At 40.4% G+C, this 20,126-nt stretch overlaps 1 protein-coding gene across 1 annotated transcript in view; it reads left to right on the forward strand.

Moving 5' to 3' along the window:
* The window catches only part of LOC144381148 (uncharacterized), a 638,603-nt gene that overhangs the window by 174,744 nt on the left and 443,733 nt on the right, over positions 1-20,126 (forward strand). The window contains exon 3 of the mRNA XM_078067564.1: positions 14,407-14,568. Within this exon, the coding sequence (XP_077923690.1) occupies positions 14,407-14,568 (162 nt within the window). The remainder of the gene's footprint in view (positions 1-14,406; positions 14,569-20,126) is intronic.

The following is a 20,126-nucleotide window of genomic DNA, read 5'->3' on the forward strand; positions in this document are numbered from 1 at the left end:
TCTGGCAAGGGATGGTGGTGATGGTTGCACAATATGTGAATGTACTTAACGTAACTGAAGTGTACATTGAAACGGTTCAAATGGGAAATTATATGTTGTGTATACTTTACCGTAAGTTTAAAAGTGACAAAAATAAGCCTACAGAAAGCAGAAAATATGGGATTTGGGGATGTCTGACAAATGTATTTTTAAAGATTATGATTTAAAAATATGTCTGTATAAATGTGTGTTAGTCTGATGTTCTTAATTTCAGAGCATAATAACAGAGAAAATGTAAAGGAAAATGAGGCATACTTTATTTCTTTTCCACTTCTACCATCTGTTCACATTAGCCACAAAGCAACACCCTTATAAAATTCATTAAACTACCAAGATATAATTCAATGCGGTAATAAGTCTTCAACACAATGTACACAATTGCCAAATGACTTTGGCAATGACATCATTGTAATGGTCATAATTACATGACAATTCAGATATTTGATCATTCAAAACATCAGTAAAGTAACTATTCTTCTTTTTTGTCAGCCTCTAAATACCTCTATTCATTCTTTATTCAAGAATCTCTGGCTTTCAGGGAAGAGATAGAAACCCAATCCAGCAATGATGGAGACAAAGCTAGGAGAGGGGGCGGAGGATAAGGTTTTGAGGGACGCTAGGAAAAAAACACTGCAGCACGCACTTAGAGAGGAGAGGGGGAGATGAATGTGCATGAAGCCAGCCTAATTATTGGAGAGTGAAAGGTCATCAAAATCAATTTGCAGCATGATGTACAAAGGTCATTATCAGACTCAGATTTTCTCTGCCCGTTTAAAACACAATAAAAATAAAGTGAGTGCTTTAATAACTATGATTAGTAAAGAAAAAAGCATATCTCGAGCCATCTGTTTAAATATTTGTGCTACCTTAGTTTTACTCAAAACAGCATGAAAGATGAACAGCGAGGCGATTTTTTTCTTCTATTTGTTTGCTTTTAAAATCCTGACATTTTCTCCACTGGTTGCTGAGATTTATAACACAGATGAAAGAGATCCTCTGAAATTACTGCCCTTTGAAATCAATAGCACAGTATTTGTAACGACTTTCTTTTTATTAGAGAGCACTTCATTATTATTTTTATTATAATTTTATGGGACAGTCTGGAACAGAATTCATCATTCACTTATTTGAAGTATCTCACTTACTCAGTGGCACAGATGGCCTGATCTGAGGAGATTTAATCACCCTATGTTAGGGCCGCCTTGATGCTAAGTAAATGCAAACCATGAGAGAGACAGTAATGAAGCAAGGACAACACTAACGTTATCTTAGGTGCCATTAAAAACTCTCTGGAAGCTAATTGATTCAAGAACTTTGGAAGTCATAGTTATAAAGCTGGATCTTTTCACTTTCCCTCTAAATATTAAGATCATAATACTACTTTATGGGGCAGGGCTTTTGAAGTTTTTAACTATCAGTCAAAAAATACCTTTTACATTAAGACTCAATATACACACACACAAATATTCATGCGTGTACTGAAACAAAACAATTTAAGAAGCAGTACTTGTCATTATAATATGGGAGTCACTTTGCTTTTTTCTAATTGAATTTATTCTATTTTTTTAAAAAAATGCCAGTCATCATCCAGTAAACTGTTTTAATAAATGGTCTGGGTCCTTATATGAAAAACAGATTCAAGACGTTCCTTTGTGTTTTAAATGAAATAATGTGTGTGAGTGCTTAGTACAGTATCTGGTACATGGTGAACATGTGATATTTATAGAAGTTACTGTGAGAAATATCCTGAATGCATTTTGTGACCTCCTCCAGTTTAAAGCAACCAGGGAACGCTCTGTCTCTAGAAGTGGCTTCTTCTGAAACTTATTTTTTTCTATTTGTTTTGTCCTGTCCTCGATCGGACTACCTGGTTCTGAAAAATTAACCAATTGACTTGATATTATAGAAGACCTAGAGTGGCAGACAGGAAAACCATAAACATGAAGGAGAGATATCAGTGAAAGACTTACATTTCCTTTCTATTCTCAGCTTCCTGGCTCACTGACTTGTTAGATCTTATCTATATAGTCTGATATAGGCAAAAAGTTAGAAGTGTAAATTCCATAAAATTACATCTTTATAAAAGAGTTACAAAAGTCAGTAAACTGTGACCACAAAGAAAGACAAAAAAGGGGGAAAAAAGGATAAAGAAAAGTAGAAACACATAGGGAAGAAAATGAGGATTTCTCTAACTTTTGACTATGTGTTATATTATTCACTTAATTTTCGCACACCTGGAAGGAAACTTTTGAAACCTTTTAGCTAACTGAAATATCATCATCCTTAATTTATTTGTTCAATAAATATATATTTACTGAGAACCTATGTTTCTACCATAAGAGAGTCTAAATTTTATACATGTTTCATTATTTTTGGTTAAAAGAGGAATTATCCTTTCTAAAACGTTAAGTTTTATGTCTCCCCTGTGATAAACTAACCACAAATCAAGAAATGTGGAAACATGCTGTTTGTGAAATTTCCTGAAACTTGTTCTTTTAAGTGAAAACTTTGAGTCAGACTAAGACAATCTTAATCGGGATCACCACCTCTGAGAACTAGGCAAAGTGCATTTTTAGCGAGATCAATAACCAAAGATCAAAAAGAGGCGACAAAAGTCAATGGGAAAGACAAAAAAGTGTGCTTCCTTGTCTACGCAGACTCATGTCATTTCCATTCAGAGGATGAAAAGATGAAAATTTTTTTCATTGCCCTTTGTTATTGACCAGATGCCTGTGTCTCCCCAAAATTCTTATGTCGAAGCCCTAACCACCAATGTGATGAAATTTGGAAATGGGGCCTTTGGGGGGTGATGAAGTTTACGTGAAGTCATAAGGGTGGGGTCCCCATGACATGTGGGATTTGTGTCCTTTATAAGAAGACAAAGTGAAAAGAGACCAGAGCTCTCTCTTTCCCTGTCATGTGAGGACCCGGCGAGACGGTGGCTGTCGGCAAGCCAGGAAGAACTCTCTCCAGGAAGTGAATCTGCCAACACCTCCATCTTGGACTTCCGGCCTCCACAACTGTGAGAAGTAAATGTCTGTCGCAGGCCACCCTGTCCATGATATTTTGCTGTAGCAGCCTGGACTGATTTATACATCTTTAGTATCTGGTATTTGATAAGAGTCGAAATGTTACTTGTTTAGCTTTAGCCATAAACCTATGAGATGTGTTCTCTACACTGACCCCCATAGTGACCCCCAGTAGTGACAGAAATTAGGAACAGGCCTGAAAGGATGGTGGAGCCTGGCAGAAGCCTGCTGTGGCTGATGAAGGCGTGTGAGTTCGTTAGGCAGAAATGCCGTGTCAGCAGGAGCACATAAGTGTAGGTAGGAAGGGGAAATGTCAAGCATGTTTCTAATTATTAGCTTTTATTTTTATAGTCATATTTTTCGCCCAAAGTGGCCATTCTGAATCCTCAAGTACTCATTTTAAAAATGCAAGTTAATAGGAATTCCAGCAGAAGCTTCCGTTTATAATACACTGCTTGATGAATGTGGGGTTGATTAAATTAAATACTATTGACGTAGAGACTTTGAACCCTGAAGCCCAATTACGGGGATGAAATGATCCCAAGAGGAGACATGTGGGACAGTTCCTCAGACGCTTACCCCCTCGGCTGAACTGAAGACCGAATTTCTCATGGTGTCAATTGGATTCGTAAGAGTTCCGAGGTAGAAATAGTGTACAGTTGAAAGTGAGCTATTCCCCACGGCTGTGCTAGCCAGCCCCCCCGACCACACCACACACACACACACACACACACACACACACACACACACACACACACGGCTAGTGACTTGATCACAAAATGCAGGGGTCACATTCGGCAGAAAAGACTGGGCCAAGCACCGACGTTCATCCACTGTGGTATTTTGGATGTTAGGCCCCCAGGCTGTGGAGCCAAACTGCCTGGGTGTGAATCGTGGCTCTGTTCAATATCGTTGTATACGACAACTGTGTCTGGACCTCCTCATCTGGAAAATGGATATACCATGTCTCACGAGGTTGTCCGGAAGATCAAATGAGATCATCCAGGGAAGCCCTAGATCAGGCCACTTCCACTTCTTGGACCTAGAATTTCCCACTTCAAAAACATGCTTGAGAAGAAGGCATTGTAGAACCAAGAATTAAAAGGAGGGGGAAACCATCTAGTCCAAGGGAAAAGAATGAAGCTCAGAAGGATTAAAATCCCTGCCTGGGATTCCACAGTTGTCATTAAAAGTCAAAAGCCAAAGACCAACTCTTCTGATTTTCGGGGTAATCCCCCCAAGCGCTCCTGCACATGGCCTCCACTGAGGAGGAATGCTTCTCCACATGCTGACGAGACGAGTCAGTCACACTGCACAGACCCTCTTCCCTTCCTGCTTGTCCATGTCTGGCCTACACCACTGTTCTTCACACATCTTTTATTGTCAACCCTTTCAAGATTTGCTAACACATTGTTGTAATCTTGGATTCTGCCTGAAGCCCATCAAGTTTGAAGTCAGCAGTTCTCTGGCCATAATGAGGCATTTAATTAATATTGTTGTAAAATGGGCTTTCCCGTTGGAGTAGAGACGAAGCAAGTCCGTGTCCTCACTGCGGAAGGATGTGTGTGCAGAGCTGCCCTCTGCATCTGACCTTCCAAACAAGGCCACCACATCGCTTCCTGAATGTGTTTTCTAGTCTTTCTCAATACTGACTTGTTGGTGAGCCTGCCCTGTGAGACTGTAACCTAATTTATGGGAGCAGATGTAAGGTTTAGGAATTCTGTCACATTTCTTGATTTTTCTTTGTTGGCAGACAGATTTTAATTGTCACAAGTTCCTTCAAAAAAGTTTAAAAGGATTAATAATACCTGTGTACCTTTGCTTTCCTCCCAGCCCGGTTTTTCTTGCTTTGGTGAGTAGCTTAAGAAGGGGTAAAGAACACGTTTCGCCAGAAAACAGTTGTTTCAGTACAATAATTTGTGCTTGATGTCATATTATAGCATTGAGTATAAATTTATCTTTGAACCATGTTTTATTAACTTTTTCCCCCATAGAGTTACATCAAAAGACTCTCTAAATAAATGATGTGCTCAGCCTCCTAGTTCTTACGTGAATACCAATTACTTCTGTTGGTTTCAAAACACGTAGTCAGTACTTTACACAACCATGATAATATCACAAACTAAAATATTCAACATCTCCATCTCGGTATGTTGTCACCAGGCAGACGACGATTAGAATTGGTAATCAGTTTCACTGCTGGTAAGTTGAGTGGCACGATGCATTTTATATCCATGCTTATGTCAAACTCAATTAACATTCTAACACAGTATATTTCAAAGACACTGACCTAATCTCAGTGAACAATGCATTTACTTATTTCACATTAAATCTCTTACGTTTTCTGAAGGGTTCTTAAAGCAGATATTTATTGCATTCGTGATAATATTTAAGTTGGAGCTTCTGAAGAAATGCAGAAACAAATTTATACTTACTTTAAAATTCTTAGTGTAAGTGATGCGTGCCATTACTGTGGAAGGTAAAAGAAACTCACAAGCTATAAATCTTCAGAATTTTAGGGCGCCTGGGTGGCTCAGTTGGTTAAGCGACTGCCTTCGGCTCAGGTCATGATCCTGGAGTCCCAGGATCGAGTCCCGCATCGGGCTCCCTGCTCAGCAGGGAGTCTGCTTCTCCCTCTGACCCTCCCCCCTCTCATGCTCTCTCTCTATCTCATTCTCTCTCTCAAATAAATAAATAAAAAAAATCTTAAAAAAAAAAAAATTAAAAAAAAAAAATCTTCAGAATTTTAAAATTGTGTAAAGATTCTGTCTCCTCACAAATAACATTTTAAATAGCCTGAGGTTTGTGATTTTCTTTTTTTGTATACCTTAGCAACAGAATAGTTGAAATGAATTTATGTAAGAGTGAAATTTTAGGTTATGTTTGTATGTATTTACCTACTTGTTTATTTATATGCTCATGTCATCTCCAATTATTAATGCAGAAGCCAATTAACAGAACAGGGTTCATACATAAAATAAAAAACTGTACAGTGATGTATACAGATACATGGAGATGTGTATGTGTCTGCGTATGGTGTGTCTAGTACCTTCCTCTCCCCCTTAACAACGTATGAGCAACTAGCAGCTTCCCACGTCAGATTAGTTATTTATTCAGAATAATAATGAGTAAATAATCAGAAATTTTAGAAATCGGGAGTTTTTCAGGGAAAACCATCAATGCAATGGTACCGATTTGAAGTTTCTATTGAGTATCAACTGTTTAAACTGGGGAAAGGCTTTGCCAACATGATGGCAGAACATCTGGATAAAAAAATGAATGGTGCTCTTTGATTATCCATCTGTTTTGTCTACACAGTATGAACAGTCATATACTAAGGAACACTGGGCCAGTTAGCACAGTATAGATAAAGCATCTCAATATTTAAAGTTATTTTGGAGTTAACATCTGGATAGTGGAACATTTTGTTCTTTACATCTGTATGTTTGCACATTGCAGAGACACAGCCCTGAGACACAAGATTACCACTGCGTTTCTTTTTAAAAGTTTGCCGTTTATAGTTCATTAGATATTATCTTCTTTTAATCATATTTGATGAAACCACATGGTGTGGAAACCCGTATCAATGAAAAGCCAGAGAGATGAAAATTAAGCTCTTGTATCTCAGCATAAATTTTATTGAACATTTATGGAAAGGAAATGGAAAGACCAATATCGAACGTAAGGATAGCATTTCGCTCCAGACTTGTTCCCCTGGCTGAGTCAGTGTTTTGAACCTGGCCGTGACAGCCAGAATTCAGAGAAGTTTCCCACTTTGGGGGGTGTAAATGTTTAATGCCATGTGGAAAGAATGTTTTTAGAAGAGGATGAAGACAGATTTCCTTGAATTTCTTTTATTTTTCTCACATTCTTGATGGCCTTATCATTCTTAGAAGCCAGCCTGAAGAATCTAATCTTACAAAATAGGAGAATATAATGTAATTAGTGAATAGGTTGATAATATGACAAACTACAAGGGAAAAGAAATGCTCTAACATGATTTCCCCTGCAGTTTTTTTTTTCATTTTTTTCCTACAAAGTATGGCTACATTAAAATAAATTATTTTTCTAAAGAGTCATTGCTAGATGAGAGAAATTTTGACCTACTTTCTTTATGTGCCTTAAACAAATGCTAATTCTCTGTAGAAAAAAAATTATATTTAAAATTTAATACCAGGAAAAATATTCTTTGTCATCCACTACTCTTGCCCAGGAGGGGAAAAAAAAAAAATCTCTCTTTTATTTCTTGTTCAGTAGTGACATTTCTGATGAAAGCATTTGTTTCAGCCAATTTATTTTTGTAGCAAGCCTGATTTTATGTAGCATCACATGGCTCAGTTCAATTGACATCTTTTTTGGTGTGAGACAGTTCAATTGACATCTTTTTTGGTCCAGAACAAAACTAAGGCCCAACTTGGGAACTGAATGCAGGTATCTTCAACAGTACGTTTAAAACGAAGAAGATCCAGGACACACTGCTTAAAACATTAGCATGGATCTCGTATAAATCCAAAGCTGTTCACCCGGCCTGGCAGAAAGGTGGCACAAACCTAGGCTGAACCCACTCTAGCAGAAGATTTTATTGATGCAATTGCCTGGGGTACATTGGGCCACTCTACCCATAAAATATAATAATTAAGCTGTGGGATGTATTACACTCCACAGCTTAGCACCTGAACTAAGCTCAGAGCATTGATTAATATTTCTCTTTATGTGTTTTGTTTTCTGTTGTTGAGGAAGGGACCTACAGGCCATCCATCATCTTTCATTTCCATTTTACTTTTATTGCTACCTCTATTAAAAGGGAATCAAGAAAGTGATGAAGTTTCTTTTGTAATAAAACAATAGGAAGGCCTATCTCTTGACTGTGTATTTTAGATTGAAATTATCTAGGGTTACTTGTATTTTTATTTGAAGCTGCTAAGCTGGAGTCATGCTGATTCCCTGTGGAGCAGGGAGGTGGGATGTGAATAACATGGCATCTACAGCTTGCCTTTTAAGCAGTGCTTAGGACTCCACCTCCCATGAACCAGGGAATTCCGCACCTTAGTAGGACTCAACTTCCATGGGCCTGGAGATCCCTGGGTCTTGAAGCTGTCTTTCCCAGACAGCTCCTGTCAAAGACTGCGATATAAAATTCAGACTGCCTGGCACCCTCACACTCTTTTTGTACCCACACTAGCTGTACTATCATGCCTACCTTGTGAGAATGGAGAGCGACTAGAACAAAGGTCCACCGTGCATTCAGCAGATTGCCCAGAGTTGCCTAGAGCGCTCAATACAGCATGGGGAGGAAGGAGTCTGCAAGGCTTTCTCTTCTTCAGGATCCTTGCTTTAAAAATTTCCCCAATAATCCATGTCCTACAGCCTGGTGGAATTTTTTCCAAGTTCTGCTACATGACAGGTAGCAGTTATATAGAAAGCTGTCTTACCTGATAAGTCGTGCTCTGTGTTCCTATTGAAGGCAAGCGTGTTCTCTTCTAGTCCTGTTCTAGACCAAGTGCTGGTCCAAGGCAGGGGGGAGCAGCAGATAAGCTTCCATGTCACTTCTGAAGAGTTAGAGTTTCAGCCAAAATTCCAGCTGGCTTATCTGCATTGTTGAAGTCTGGTGCTTGTCAAGAGGAGGCTAGAAGTTGCCAGCAGGAGCTCCAAAGGAAGGTGAGCAGAATGGCAGAAGCCAAACATTGTAGTCAGACAAGAGCCTGGAACAGGAAGTCTACAATAACTAAGTGGGAAGATTAGGGAATGAGAAACAGGGAGCAAGACTTTTCAGCAGCAAGATATTCTGAATCACCCAGAAATCCAGGCCTAATAACAACAGATCCTTAAAACAAAACAAACAAAACAAAACAAAACAAAGCATAAATAGCCAGATAGGGAACTTACTGTGGTCTTAGGACAAGGGCAAGCATTACAGGCAACTTATTGGCCTGTGGGTATGAAAGCAATAATGAAATGTGCTGGATTCTGATACCCACTATCTAAATGGTTTGCCCATTTCTCCCAATTATTAAGAAGGTCCCAGTGGAAAAAGATGGAAGGTAGTGTGACCCTGTGTCCCAGTTTGGTGAGACAATAGCACTTTTTGTCATTGTCCTCATATAATCAGCAAGAGCATCTCCTTTCATTCTAAAAAAGATTCCTGGTTTCAATGACAGACTTTATGGTCACTTCACTTAGAGGGCTCCAATTGGGAAAAAGAGGGAGGAAATAAGCAGCCAGTCATCATCCATTTATTCAACAAATACGTATTGATCATTTCCTCTGTGCCAAGCTGTGGTGACATGGCTATAAATCAGATGGCCATACCTGCTCTCCTCACAGTCAGCCAGGCAACAGGGAAGACAAATAGCTAAAAGGAAAAGTAAACACCAGACATAGTCTGATTAAAATTAATTTCATAAAGGACAACTAGGTGGCAATTGGGGAGTGATACCAGAAAATAATATAAATATTCCAGAAACATGAAATCTAAGAAATAAAGGCTGTAGAAAATAGGACGCATTACGGACCTTTTAGCCCTGGTAGTGAAACAGACATCCTATCCCCTATTTGCACTCCACCTCCAACTTGATAAGTATAAGTAGGTGAAAATTCCCTTTAAGAGATCTGGACTCATTTAATCTGTCAGTCTGCCCGCCTACAAATATTTATTAGTTCCTATAATGCTCAGAACACTGTGCCCGCTGGGCATGTAACTAGCTGAGGGACCTTATCTTCATAGAGTTGAACTGGTTGAGCTCCAGGTACAGACTAGCATTACCGAATACCTAGAAGTCAAACTAAGCATATGCCTTTTTTTGAAACTAGTTTCTGTTTGAAGTATTTAAAAAAGAATTGATGTCGCCATCATGAAAAAATAAAACTGTAAATTTTTTAGGCATCCTTTACTTGTTCTACTTCTCACTCTCATTTTTATGTTTAAGAACACATGGTATGTCAGGGTGCGGATGGGCAAGTACTTATTTTTGTGCTTGACAACTTGGAGTATATTTTTCCAGCCCCAGGAACTGACGTCCGAGCTCAAACTTCCTTCATTGGAACTTCCTGGCACTCTCCTGATCCATTCCCTTGGCCTCCTGCTGCCTAGGAGAGCAGTCGGTACACCCTTATCTCCCACCCAATTGGTGGTCTCTAAGAGATCAGAGAACGATCAGCTATTCCTCTATCACCATCCCCCACCCCGCCACCATGGTCTCATTAAGAGCATTCAGTCCATCTCTTCATCAACCTCTACTTACAGACCACGCACTTTCCCTCCTGTAACAACATCCCACAGAGCCAGAGTCTTGAGGATCTCCTGAAATTGAAGTAAAATTACCATTATCCTACACTACCATTATTAAATGCTACTATTAAAAGAAAAAAAAACTACAGGTAACTATAATTCTTTCAAAAAAGGGAGGGAATTATTGTTTAGACTGACCTGAGTACATAACTATATGATAAACCTCCTTGGTATATAAGAAAAAATTACGTGTATAAAGAGAGAGAGAGAATTTCAAGTCAAACACCTGATTGACTTCTAAGAGATCTCTTGGAAGCAAATGCTTAAAACCATTCAGTTCCTTTTGTTTTGATTCATGAATCACCAAGCAGGCTTCTGATCTCAATTTACTTTCCCCAATGGGAGGAATGTACGTAATGGGTTGACTCAAGTATTCCAAACTAGTTAATAGTGAGGATTCCAAGTGTACATTAATAATTTTTCCCTGTGGCCCACTGAGAGTGCCCTAGGATTTTAACTGCTGTGATTCCCACCTCTGGGGACTGATGACCAAGCCAGCCAATTATTGGTGCAGAATTTACCTTTTTTCTCTTCCAGGGTACCCACAACATTTAGGGTTTTGAAAAGCTGCCATGTTATTTGGAGCTAAAGAATGCTGGTAGTTGATTAAGACAGTTCCTCTGAAAACCATAGCTGACACTGATATGAGAGTGAAAATTGGTTAAAATCAAAGGAGAAAAAGAAGAGAGTTCAAGTTCCTCCAGCCTGTATTTATGTCTACATTCCTATTATCTAGCATAATTTTTTCCAATTTATTGGATAATTTCTTTTCTAGCTATAGTATTTTGCCGTATTTACCACCTCTGCTATGAACTTAGGTATTTTTCTTTAAATAAATATGAAATTAAATCACTTTTTTTACTTAGCCAAATTCTGTGAATTCCTTTGGAATTTTATGTGCTTAGTTATATTTTTCTGTAAATGCATATAAATGTACATATACATTATATCTGTGAAATCATTGTGATAAAATCATCACACATATAATCTGTGAAACACAGAATTCCATTAAGAAACATTGCTTGATCTCAGTTCCTGGAAAACAGAGGATTGGGGCTGCCAGATGCAGGGATGATGCAATCGCCCAACCTCACTTCTCCAACACCTCCCAGCCAATCCCACCATCTTTTCCCCTGAACCTGGGATTCACCTGACAGTGTCTGAGATCATTACTTCGTATAACTGTTTTGAATAATCAGAACGGCCAAGCGCGAACGCTTGCTTGCCGTCCTGACTTCAACAGTTCTCTAACAGAAAAGAGTACTCTAGTTTTTCCAAGTGTTTGCCAAGTGCTTTATGGGACGGTGACGCTCTTGGCCCCTCAACGGTAGTCTGAGGCGACTCAGAAGATTTTCAGGAGCAGTGATGTATTTCCCAGGTCAGTATGGCCTGGGCCTGAAGAATGCATGTCCAAGACAGTTGGCTCAGGGTAAAGATGTTAGAAATGACTCTGCCCTGAGATTTTTCTCCCTTACATCTGGAAGCCTAGTCATGAACAGACACACAGAACACTGGTCTGAGGCTGGGTGGCTTTTGTTTTATGTGTTTGTTTCAATTTAAAAATGAAAGGAGATCTTGTTTCTTGCAAAAGCCTGCTCTTAATTTCATCAACCTCTACGGAAGGTATATACATGACGCTGCTGTTAGGCAGACTGGGTAGGACAGGGTAGAGATTACAGCTCCCCACTCATCAGGTTAACATTACTGATACCTCATGCCTCCCAGGCCCACCAGTGCCGTTTTCCTGTGCAAAGGACAGAGTATTTGAAGGATCATTCCCATGTCATCAAGAGACTATCAATTTGTCAGTGGCATGATGGTGTTGGTTGACTGATCATGCCACAAAAGAACATTAAAAACCCTTCTTTTATATTTGAATGCTTTATCAAAGTTGTTTCATAACCAAATATTTTCAAAAAGGCCAATCTGTCTCTTTGAGAATACAAACATTTGTTTTAAAAGGGAAATCTCAAGCTGCAAAGTGAACAGTAAAAGGTAGAACTGAGCTAGAAATGAACATGACAAGGTGCAATATTCAGTGTGTGTATCAGATTTAATTTTGCATAAGAAATGAATTTCTTCAGCTTATTTTTTAATTAGCTTAAGCAAGTGCATTCAGGAGCCAATAACACAGACTTACGGGAACTGAATTACTGAAAGGGTTCGGGGCCCAAGCTCTAAATCACAGGCCTTGAGCTGATCTCATAATTAACACCGAGCCGAAGCGCTACATCAAATGCTCTAGAAACACCTTTGCCAAAGAGTGGATGGGGAACACAGCAATCGTTATACCCAGGCAGTAGCATCTCAGGGACTACAAAGCCTCGCCGAACATTGGGAAGTCAGTTACATCAACGTGCTAAGCAGTTAATGTCCTGTCAGGCACATCTGTGTTTACTACCATCAGATAGTCCCAGCTGTTCACATTGCCTCTGTTTGATGGTCATTCTGGGACCCGCGTGATGTTGAGAAGCATGTTATTAGAGAAGTAAATTCCTTACCAAGGATTGATCAAGGAGGGATGTAAACTCCAGGATGCTGGAGTTGATTCATAAAGTTGAGGACATAGACATGTCCTGGCCATTACAGAAGGTGAATTTATTTAGGACTCTTGATCAGGGCTTTTAGGGGTCCGTTATTGCTTTGGTTTAAATTATGCTTTCAAATCATTCCTGTAGTCAGTTTCTTTGAGGGCGCCTCAAATAGATATAAACCATTCCTTTCCCGTGGGCCCTGGAAGCAGGCAGGTGCATTGCTACTATACAGATAAGGAAAAAGAGTCATTGAGATGCCAAGAGCAACCTCTCAATCAAACAGCTTGTTGCTGAGGCCAAGTGCTGTGGATTTAAAAGAGGAAAGGTAACGTGTCTGTGCTGGGCATCTTCCGTTTGCCTCTCTCAGATCCACTCTCTGCCCTTCTCTACCCTGCTCTCTGCTCCAAGAGCCTCTGGGGATTTGGAGCCCTCTGGCTTCCCCTTGGGGCTCAGTCCCTGGGGTACCATGGCAGGAGGGACAGGAAGTTAAGAGAACTCTCTCCCTCTCTCTGGCCTGCCTCCTTTCACCTGACCACTCGGAAATGTCACAGAGCAGAGACACCAGGGTGCTTTTCTTCCAGCTTTCTTTGAGCTTCGGGTGGTAACAGTCTCTCTCTGATTATCCTGAGTGCTGTACCATTCCCTGTGATCTCCTTACACCTTGCCCACATCTTTCTTCTTCTTTTAAAGCTTCCTTGAACTATCCTAGTTTGAGTGTGCCATCTTGTTAAGACCCTGGCTGACATAATATCCCTGCCCCAAATGAGCTCACAGGCTCGTTGGTGGAGAACACCAACCCTGCATAAACGCCTAGAGAACAGATCAAGACCTGGGTTATTCTGCAAGTGAGTGACACCCCCTGACCCACACAGACCTTGATACTTCACCAGGGGACAAGTTCACCAAGTCTGTGTCTTTTTCTCTGAGTTCCTTCTGCTTTCCTAGTGTACACTTTGAAGATAAAGGGAAAGAAAAAAAAAAAAACCTAGAAGTCAGCCTCACTTTGAAGAGTTGGACTTAATCTTTTATAAACTTTTACCATCAATCCCAGGGACTCTACATCCCATTTCCATGCTTGTTCTCTGTGCTCTCAGCCTTTTCTCAGACTCACAAGAATACTTGGTCTGGTAAGTTCTCCAGACAAGAGAGAAGGTCTGCTATGGCCCAAAATGTTCTGGTCCATGCAAAAAACTCTACATCCATTTTACTGTTAAATTCAGAAATTGTCAAGTTTAAACTCTCTCACTGTGGCTTAAACTGTACCTGGCCATTCTGGTGCACTCAAGAATTGGGCAAAAGAGTTGATTAAAGCAACTTAGGGTAAGTGCAGGAGTTTCACACAAAATGAGAACCAACAATCGCATTTCTATTCATGCGGTTGTATCTGGCAGCTCATTATCAGGGGATAGGATTTGGTCTCAATCATTAACCGAAGTGAAATTTCAAGAATAGCATGAAGAGGGAAATGCTTAGTGCTAGTGGTTGTTGTCTTCTAAATAAAACTTTCATTGCTCAGGATGAAGGACTTGTATCTTTCCTGGAATGACTCAGCAAAGCCAGATGGCTCAGAATCCTCAGGAAGCTCCCACTGGGTTAAAAGAAGAACTCGTAGCTGCTCTGTGCTGCCTTTATTACTGGTTATGGACCACCTTCGTGGAACGACTCAAGGTCTCCACAGGTACAGCAATTTCTTTTTTGGCAACTTTATTGTCAGACAATCTGCCTTCTGGGTATGTTGTTATCGCTGTAGTCAATTGATGTTCTGACATTGTTCTTGGCAGGCTTGGTTTTCCAGGGCACTGCTTGGGGAAAAACCATGAAAAATCTAGCACTGTTTTGTACACTTTTCCTTCTTGTGTGTTTTACTGCACAAGGATGGAGGTGGGAAAATTGTACCTTTAAAAAACATGGTACCGCTGAATGGAGAAAAGGAGTGACCTCAGTCCACAAAAACCTGTCATGGACAGGCTTTCCCATGAGAAAGAGCTCTGAGGTGTAGGAGTTTTAGCACAGAGTCTGAAATTATTTAGTTCACTTTTCTTTTCATCTTAGGTAGAAGATTGACCAAATTTAACTCCTATCAGAACTCCGATGTGCAAAGAAAACAAGAATACTTTATTTTGCCTTAAGCTGATCTGAGCTTCCAACCCTGTCACTATCCACACACCCCCACACCTCCATCCCCTGCCAACTCCCCATCTCCCACCTCGTGATTAACAGGAAAAAAAAAACCTGGTAAATGTCCAATCCTGTTTAAAGTATAATCCATTTGGATAATTTAAGCAGCCCAGTTACAGTGTTCAGTCTTTTGACTAAGCATGTTTTTCTCTGAGGTAGCTCCCATGTCCTGTTTCTTTCCTTGTGACGTTATCTGGGCATGTTGCTTGAACGAGGTGACTTATGAAACGTTCCAGGAGAGAGAATAGTTAGGGCCCTTCTACCCAAGCTTCTTGCCTCTTATCCATGTGCTGCTTGCTCTGAAGGTGTTCCCAGGGAAACTCTGTGGTCGGGTCACTTGTGATCTTGATCCACTTCATTCAGGGCCCAATAGCACTCTCTGGTGGATTTGACCTCGTTTGGGTTTGTGCTCTTTCTGTTGACTTCTGTGAGACATGGCTCTGACTTCCACTTGGCCCCGTCTCGGTTATCTCCTCAGCTGCCCATGCCAGACAGCCCTGTTTCCTCACATAAGCAATCCCTCTAGACTCTCCTCCAGGGAGACTGTACCACATATTCTGTCTACACCACGTAAGAACCAGGGGATGCTTGGGAAAGCTGGATAACAGGGGTTCCCTCTGCCTGGACCTGGTCCATCACTGGGTTGATATGATTTATCCTTTACTGGGGTCAGAAAGTCTCCTTTGAAAGTCACAAATAAAGATAAGGGCAAGAAATGATCCTGACAATGTACTTAACATGCCTTCTTTTCTCCAAGATGATGCCCAAAAAGGAAAACTCAAGAGACATATATATGGCCCTATAACTCTCCCCATTGTACTGTCTTCTATGCGTCTCCTCACACAAATTTCCTGGGATCGGAAGACGGAGAACCTTATTTGAAATGCTCACTTATGTCTTTTTAACTCCTGCTGAGCCACAATAATGTTAGAAATATCTTTTCTGTACTATATATAAGTAAAGTAATGCTAGCTGTGAAAACAACCACCCCAAATCTCAGTCGCATAATAAAGTACAGATTTCTTCTCAGTCACCTCACAGTCCAATGTGGACCAGTATTGGGGACCAAGATGCTTGTTGTATGGACTTACTTGGGGACCCTGGGATCTTTCCATGTTCTGGCTCTTTCATCTTCTAAGGTATCTGTGTTCCCCTCTGGGTTCTCTGTGTTTGGCTGCAGCTGAGGAAAAAGCATGTGCTTGGAGGAATGTACAGGTTTGGGGCCAGGCTTGGAAGTGGTAAACATCACTCCTTCTTCACTCTACTGCCACGTAAGTGCAGGAGAGCCTCGGAAACGTCATCTCCCCGGGTGTCCAGGACCAACATGAGACAGGTGTGATGAACAGACGGCAGTGTCTCTGTCCCAGTCTAGCGGTACAGCCTATTCACTTAGCCCACCCAGACGGATAGTTGGTATTATAACGGTGGGTTAAGGATTAGGAGGAGGAGATGAAAGGAATTTTCAGTATCCACTCCCAAGCTGTGAGCTTCCATGACATAAAATGAATGTATTTTACTTCAGGCTTCTTTAAAAAAAAAAAAAAATTAATCTCCTTCCGAATATGGGTGTCTACTTTGAGCTAGAGTGAGATCTGGTGTGCAGGCATGGGGAGAAATTTTTTTTTTTTTGAAAACTTAAAAATTACCCCGTTACAATATAGTTTGAATAGTTTTAATGGCCCTTTCCCAACAGAAACAGAAATATGAGAATGAACTAGAGCATAGACAAGGATCATTGAGAAAAGATAAACATGCTGGTCTAGAGACCATTTAGTAAAAGGGTTAGATAACTTCAGGTCCGCACACAGGGCTGGCTTCCCAGACATGCAGTGTGTATAATCACATAGAACCCTCGCTTATGGGGGCCTCAGGCTTGGTTCTGCCATTACCATCCTGAAATTCTTAATTTTTTAACATGGAGCCCATGTTTCCATTTTGCACTGTATTCCACAAACTGTGTAACCAGTGGGGCGCCTGGGTGGCTCAGTCGTTGAGCATCTGCCTTCGGCTCAGGTCATGGTCCCAGGGTCCTGGGATCGAGCCCAGCATCGGGCTCCCTGCTCCTCAGGAGGCCTGCTTCTCCCTCTCCCACTCCCCCTGCTTGTGTTTCCTCTCTCTCTGTCTCTCTCTGTCAAATAAATAAATAAAATCTTTAAAAAAACCAAAAAACTGTGTAACGAGTAGTACCCACTGTGATTATGCCCAGAGGGGATGAGACATATCTAGATGCTAAGTGTCTTCAAACTGTACTCTGAGAAGCCCTTTGGATTTAGTGGTAGTTCCTCAGAGACCTCTCCAAGATGGAGGTGGTGTGGCGGTGGGGGGAATCAAGCAGATGGTCTACCACCCACTTTTATTCATCACATGCATCTGGTTTAAGCATGACATTTCATTTGAGGAATGAAGTCAGTGCTAAAAATAAGTTAAAAGCCATTGGGATACAAAATTCCTCTCTGCTTTGATAACATAACAGAAAGTCAACAGCAATGAGGTGAAAGAGATCTAAAACTCAGTTTTAGGGCATCTGGGCTTATTTCCTACTTCTGTCCCTCTTTAACTTTGGGGCCTTATGCAAGATACAGCCTCTCTGTCAGTTTATTTGTCTGTTAAATTGAGATAACAATAAACTAGGTATGATTATTGTCTTAATTCCATAATATATGTGTGAATACTTTAAAAACAATAAGCCCCTGTATAAACAAAAGACATTGTAATAGCATAAAATATATTTTAAATAGGTTTCTTTATTTTTAAATATATTAATTTTTAAAACTTAAAAATGAACACAAAATTGATACTATAAGGAAGTAAAAAAAGAAATGATAGTGCCTATTGGATTCTATATTCCTTGGTTGTTTACTGATTACAGGCCTTACATGACAGGTCTTATTGGTAGGACTGTGCTGTCAGCTCAGTAGAAATATTAAAATTAAAGGAGCAAGATCCCAGTCAACTGTGGCTTCCCAAGGAGTGCTTAATTAAATGGCATTTGGTACTTAAAATGTTGAGAAACATCACTTCTGTTCCTCAGTACTCTGGAGTATACTAACGGAATTTGAATCCTGGAATTCTGCAGCAGATACTTCTGAAGAAGAGGTGCTTCAGAAAAGACCCTCTCAGCCAGTGCATTCATAATTCTGGAGCTTCTGGACCCTCTGTGGCCTTCAACTTGGTGACTGAGGAAGACAGATCCCATTGGTCTCTCTTCCTTGGTTTTGGTCCTTGAGCCACACCAACACAGCGAAATGAAAGCCCTACCCAAGGGAAAAAGACTTTCTTTCTAGAGCAGAGTTTCCTTTATTCCTTTCCAATGGATCTCATCCCAGTTTTTCAACACCTTCCCATTTCAGAAGGCTCTTCCTGAACAGGAGACAACTTTAAATCTCTCAGCTGTGGCTTGGGAGCGAAGAGGACTTTGAAGGAGGGGAAAAAAAAAAAAAAAAGGAAGCTATTCCAAAGAGAAAATAAGCCCTAAAGGAAACCAATTTGAAGAGTACTCTGTTGAGGCAAGGAAGAGCCCTTAACCTCTTTTCTTTTCCCACTGTCCTTAGTGTAGTGGCCCTGTTGTCTTTGCCCTTGATACACACACATCAGAGGTCCTCTAGTTGGGGGTCAAATGAGTTGCAAATAAGAGAGACAAAGCCTGCCTTCTCCAGAGAAGTTATAGTTTACAGTCAACATACATAAATGTCTGACTAATTTTGAAATAGTATTCTTTTCCTGCCTTCCTCTTGTATAACAGCTCCCGTATGCAAGTAGTAGACTTGGGGTCACATATGACTTAGAAGAAATTGCTATGTTGGCTTAATATTAAAGGATTGTCAGAGGAGTCCATTGGTAGGGAAACTAAAATCATGACAATGATAATAATATAAATCTAACAGTTTTGAGCATGTATTATTACTTATTAGACTAAGAACTGTTACATTAATTATCTGAACCTTCATGGCAATCATTGCTTTAGGTATTATCATAGTAACTATTATTATTTTCCATATTTCCCAGTGAGAAAATTGAAGCTCAGAAAGGTTAAGTGGCTTATCCAAAGCTGCACAGCTTGTGCCTGGAAAGGGTCCGTTCTTTTGCCCCGGATTCCTGAGCATCAAAGTCCATACCCTTAGCCCTGTCTTTACTGCTACTGTCTGTGCATAAAAATCACATGGCTACAGGAACCACAAAAAGATAAAAAGACCAGTAGAGTTGGTAATCCCAACTTTAAATTTATTTCTAGAACTACAAAAGAGCAAATGTACTTTGGCAATTTTCTGGTGAATTTGATCTGTGACTAGGGCCAGAGCAAATTAATCAGTCCTACTTGCTGGCTTGGTGATTACTCATTTCTTACTTCCTTTGAACAGAGTCTCAAAGCTGTTAGTCAGAGAAGTCCTCACTCCTGGTGGGAAGGGGGTGATTTGCCCAATTCTCCCATCCTTCAAACTGGAAAATGCTCCAGCTACAATCTGAATGTGTGTGCTGGTCCTGCAATCCTACCAGAGGGCTTTGTAGCTCACAGCTGCTATTTTTTACGATAGAAGCTATTTGCGCCATCTTGAGAGGTCGTGTAGCTCAAGCATTCGATATCAGTGACGCTTAATCATACTTGGGTCACATTTTTATCAGCATTTAGGAGTTTGTCTTTCAAAGAGTTCATAAGAAAATCTACTATTTTGACCGTGTCCTTGATTCAAATAGGAAAAAAAAAATAGCTATACTTTATGACCCTCAGAGTATAATAAGCATTTGGAGATAAACGTACTAGTTTTCCACCAGAATCCCTAGCACAGAAAGCCCCTCAGAGGTTTCAACAAAAATTCCCTCCTAGACTCTAAGGTCCATGAAGGCCGGGAGGATGGAGGCCTGGCTCACCATCGAATGTTCCAGGCTTAGCGTGGGGCCCAGCACACTGCTGGCAATCACCAGAGTTTTGAAGGTGTAAATACACAACTACACCTCCTACTCACTCTCTTCATAGCCTCTTTCCCAAATTTGGAGACTGGCACTGTGGGCTCATGGGGAAGAAATTACCCATAGTAACTGATTCTAGTTTACAAAATCTTG

This window comes from Halichoerus grypus, chromosome 2, assembly GCF_964656455.1.
Source record: "Halichoerus grypus chromosome 2, mHalGry1.hap1.1, whole genome shotgun sequence".
NCBI classification, from domain to species: Eukaryota; Metazoa; Chordata; class Mammalia; order Carnivora; family Phocidae; genus Halichoerus; species Halichoerus grypus.